Source organism: Arachis ipaensis, chromosome B08 (genome assembly GCF_000816755.2).
Source record: "Arachis ipaensis cultivar K30076 chromosome B08, Araip1.1, whole genome shotgun sequence".
Taxonomy (NCBI): Eukaryota; Viridiplantae; Streptophyta; class Magnoliopsida; order Fabales; family Fabaceae; genus Arachis; species Arachis ipaensis.
This window is the reverse complement of record NC_029792.2, coordinates 110575074-110579149: the sequence shown is the minus strand read 5'-3', so window position 1 is coordinate 110579149 and position 4076 is coordinate 110575074. Positions and strand designations below refer to the sequence as shown.

The window sequence follows — 4076 nt, the reverse complement described above, 5'->3', positions numbered from 1 at the left end:
TAGTTAATCATTGAAACTTTAAGATATTGTCAATTTGTCATAACTTAAAACAAATGGAAGGTAAGTTATTTATATGCTTTCGTAAGCATGGTTGTTGCTTGAAAGTTAGTTATAATAGTTCTATATACGAAAATTAGTTACCATCATATCTTCTTCAAATTGGAAAGTGCACATAGGTTCGTTATACTTTAGGCATTATTGCTTTCATCTTTGTTATTTATACCTAATTATTCACCGTTTTAATTTGCTTCTTTCCTCCTCCATTCTCTGTAAACCTAACTAGAGAAACCAAAGCAACACAAAAATTTCACTCAACAGTCTTGCTGACATTATTATTAAATTATCAAATCAATAAAGTTTTTCAAACTTTATTCTAGTGTGTAACAACATAAATAATAACTATATTCCTGTGTTCCTAGTCATGAATAAATTAAACTGCTACAATATTTACAAATTCAGAACAACATAATTATTTCTTTCTTCAAGCAGTAGAGCACTGAGGAAAAAGCTGTCCTCTGTTGGCATATCTAACGTTCTCACATGTCGCAACCGTGTCGCTGCCATGGCGTTCCGGCTTTAGAATTACGTCTTGCAAATAGATTGATCTGCAGGGGACGGTTTTGCTGCAGTTGAATTTGATTGCAACTTGTGTTGCACTTGTTCCTATGATGTTCTGGTACACCACATTGCTCAATTTCACTGCTGATTCCTGAGATTCATGCAGTGATAAATTAGAAATAATAAATATCTAACCCTGATTCTTAACTTTTTCTTCTAGGGACAATCTGTTTCTCAAGTTATGTTTGAGACACGGAGAAATTTAGAAATAGAGTAAAGTACTAAATTGGTCTCCTACTTTTGAACACAATTCTGTTTTGGTCTTTAAGGTTTAAAGTGTCCTATTTGAATTAAAAAAAAATTCATTTAATTTCAATGTAGTCCCATCGTGAGGTCAAAGTTAAATAATTAATAAAATGTCCTATCGATAATCTGGAGAACAAGTACAAGCTCCAGAAATACAAAATCAACCGTGGATGCATCAATACATTTATTTATCATTTTTCTTACAATTTAAATGTAATATTTTCTATAGAACTAAGAAAAATGATAAATAAATATATTGATGCATCCACGGTTGATTTTGTGCCTCTGGAGCTTATAATTGTTCTCCAGATTATCGACCTTATTCTTGTACTGTTGTTATGTAGGACATTCCGTCAATTATTTAACTTTGACCTCACAGTGGGACTATATTGAAGTTAAATAAAACTATTTTAGATTCAAATAAGACACTTTAAACCTTAAAAACCAAAACATAATTATGTCTAAACGTAATGGATTAATTTAGTAATTTACCCTTTAGAAATTTCTTTGTTGAAAAAACAAATTGGTGAAGAGTGAAAATTGTAACTAATTTTTTAAGAAATTATGTGTTGCATATGATGACTTTAATGTTTTAAATTTTTTACAAAAAGAATATATAGAGAAAAATTCAAAATAGTCCCTGACAATTATCTCAAAAGACAACGAGGTCCTTGACAAAAAAAATACCAACTCGACTCCTGAGATTTACTTTTATGTGACTAATTAGCTCATGTGCCAAAAAAAGTCAATGTTTTTTTTAGTACAGGAGCTAATCAATCCAAAAAAAAATCAGGGGCCGGATTAGGTGTTTTTTTTTTCTTGGGAGTTTCGTTGTCCTTTCGAGATAATTGTCAGGGTTGGATGGAGTAGTCACTCTAATTTTTATAGTAGAAAGTATAAAAATGTTACTATGGGATAATATAAATTGGGTATCAAACCAAAGATAAAATTAAGTTTCTAACAAAAAAAATGTAAGACATGTTCATTGATAAGCCGAAATAAAATAGGCTAATATATATAATTTCCTCCAAAATTTTTTTTTGAGGGACAAGTCACCTGCTCTTGGCATGGTTCTTTCTGATCGCAGTAGTTTTGATCTATGATTATGGGATTGGTCACGTTTCGCATTTCTATATTAACAAATTTGATGTCTTTTGCATATCCAGAACCTCCCTGTATTAAGATTAAACCAAAATATATAAGAAAAAGAAACAATCTCTTATTACTTGTAACATGTTTCCCATTATTTCACTCTATTATTAGTTAGAAAAGTTCATGACTTTTGGCATTGTGCATAAACAGAAATTTAAATTAGTGTGGTAAGTGCCATGGAACTCCACAAGAAACAAATGAAAACTAATAAGTGTGCCGGTTCTAATTAGTTAAGAATGTGATATGAAAATCAAAGAAAGTTGAACTACAAAATATTTCAAATAAGATGCCTCATTTGACTTGTGTGAAGAAGGTTAGGGAATTGGTGGATTGTGTAAACTTGCCAACCCAAGTTAGTTGAAATATTGGAGGTCAACTTTGGTTTCATAAGTGACATTCCACCAGAAAAAAAAAAAAAAAATTGTCACAGGGTATGTTAGATTGTATAAGCTCAGTGGTAGTCAATAACATAAAAAAAATTAGTTGAAAAAAAAAATTAGCAATTATAACATGCCCTTTTTATCAAACCTGGCATCATTGGTCAATCCCCAATGTGTCTAATTGCGCCTAAAATTTTGCAATTTGTGGTCAACATTACCTCTCAATACATTTCTACTTTTCAGTTTATTAAACACATTAATTGTGAGAGAGGAGTTTAATTTACCTGCCAAGTCTTAATTCTAACACCATTAGTGGTTCCTGTGAAAATGGCTCCGTCGATTACCACATTCGAGACTTGTGCTTCTGAATTACCAGCTCCTAAGCTTCCAATGCTGCGACATTAACGGATTTAACCAATTAATTAAAAATTTGCCTAAAATAAACAACTTTGGGTTAATAAATAAATATTGTGTGCAATTGTGTAAGTATCTTGAAAACCTGATTCCATGGCCTGGTCCACAAACTATATCCGTAGCACGAACATTTTGGGACCCACTCACTATTGAAATGCAGTCATCACCTATAAAGAATCAAAATTAATTAAATTTTAAATTTGAAGTGTTTTTTTAACAAAAATATTACGTATACAACAAAAAATTAGTCATTTCATCAATCACCAAATTAATATCATGTATTTATATATAAATATATTTTTATTATATATTTTATATTTTAATGTATATTTTATATAAATAACTAATTTAATGATTAATTTTTGTGTACACTCAAAATTATTATTTTTTAAAATATAAAAATAATTTTCTAAACCTAATTTTGCTCAAATATGTTTTTACTGTCTATAAAAATTAAAATAGATGACTTTTGGTCCTTAATTTTTTTTTCTTTTGATTTTGGTTCTAAAATATCTAATAATTTTGATTTTAATTTCTAACATAAATTTACCCAATTTAATAATTCTATGCCATATCCTATCACATTAATATTTTGAATTATCACGACAATATTTAAAGAAATAAATTAATAGTACGAATAAAATCACAACTTTAAAAAGAAAATGTCTACAGAGATTCAGAAGGGAAAAAAAGAAAAAGAAAAAGCAAATTGTGTATTTTCAGTATTTTGTAATGTTAAAAAAATTATTTAATCCATTATAATTTGTAAAGAAATTTACCTGTACGAATGACAGAGTTTCTTATGAATATATTTTTGGTTTCAGTGACGTGAAGTCCATCAGTGTTAGGGCTATCCCCAGGAGCTTGAACCACCAGATTTGAAGCTGTAACGTTATTGCATTTCTGAAATCTAACATGCATTTGTTGTGCATTTCGGAATGCAACGTTTTCCACTCTCAAATTGTTGCATTCATTGAAAGTCACAGCCTAATAAGCAACAATTTTCCGCAATAACAAAAAATAAATATTGGCTCACTAATTAATTATAGAACTTTAGGTAGATTAAGAAGAATAACTTACAGTTGGTGCATCCTTACATGGCTGTGAGTGTTGTAGCAACAGGGCAAAACAAAGAAAGAAATCATCACCGTTAGTGTTGAAATTTGAAAATCACAACAGTTAAAAAAAAATAACATTAAAAAATGAAAACAAAAGATAAGGGTGCGCATTGTTTTTTATTTTTGAAAGAGAGATTTTACAACTTAA

At 29.5% G+C, this 4076-nt stretch overlaps 1 protein-coding gene across 1 annotated transcript in view; it reads right to left on the bottom strand.

Moving 5' to 3' along the window:
- LOC110266020 (polygalacturonase) overlaps positions 306 to 4076 on the bottom strand; it is a 5543-nt gene continuing 1772 nt past the window's right edge. Inside the window, exons 4-9 of the mRNA XM_021109697.1 lie at positions 3891 to 3911; positions 3590 to 3797; positions 2896 to 2977; positions 2681 to 2789; positions 1921 to 2037; positions 306 to 709 (exon numbers count right to left, since the gene is read on the bottom strand). Coding sequence (XP_020965356.1) covers positions 482 to 709; positions 1921 to 2037; positions 2681 to 2789; positions 2896 to 2977; positions 3590 to 3797; positions 3891 to 3911 — 765 coding nt within the window. The 3' untranslated portion in view covers positions 306 to 481. The remainder of the gene's footprint in view (positions 710 to 1920; positions 2038 to 2680; positions 2790 to 2895; positions 2978 to 3589; positions 3798 to 3890; positions 3912 to 4076) is intronic.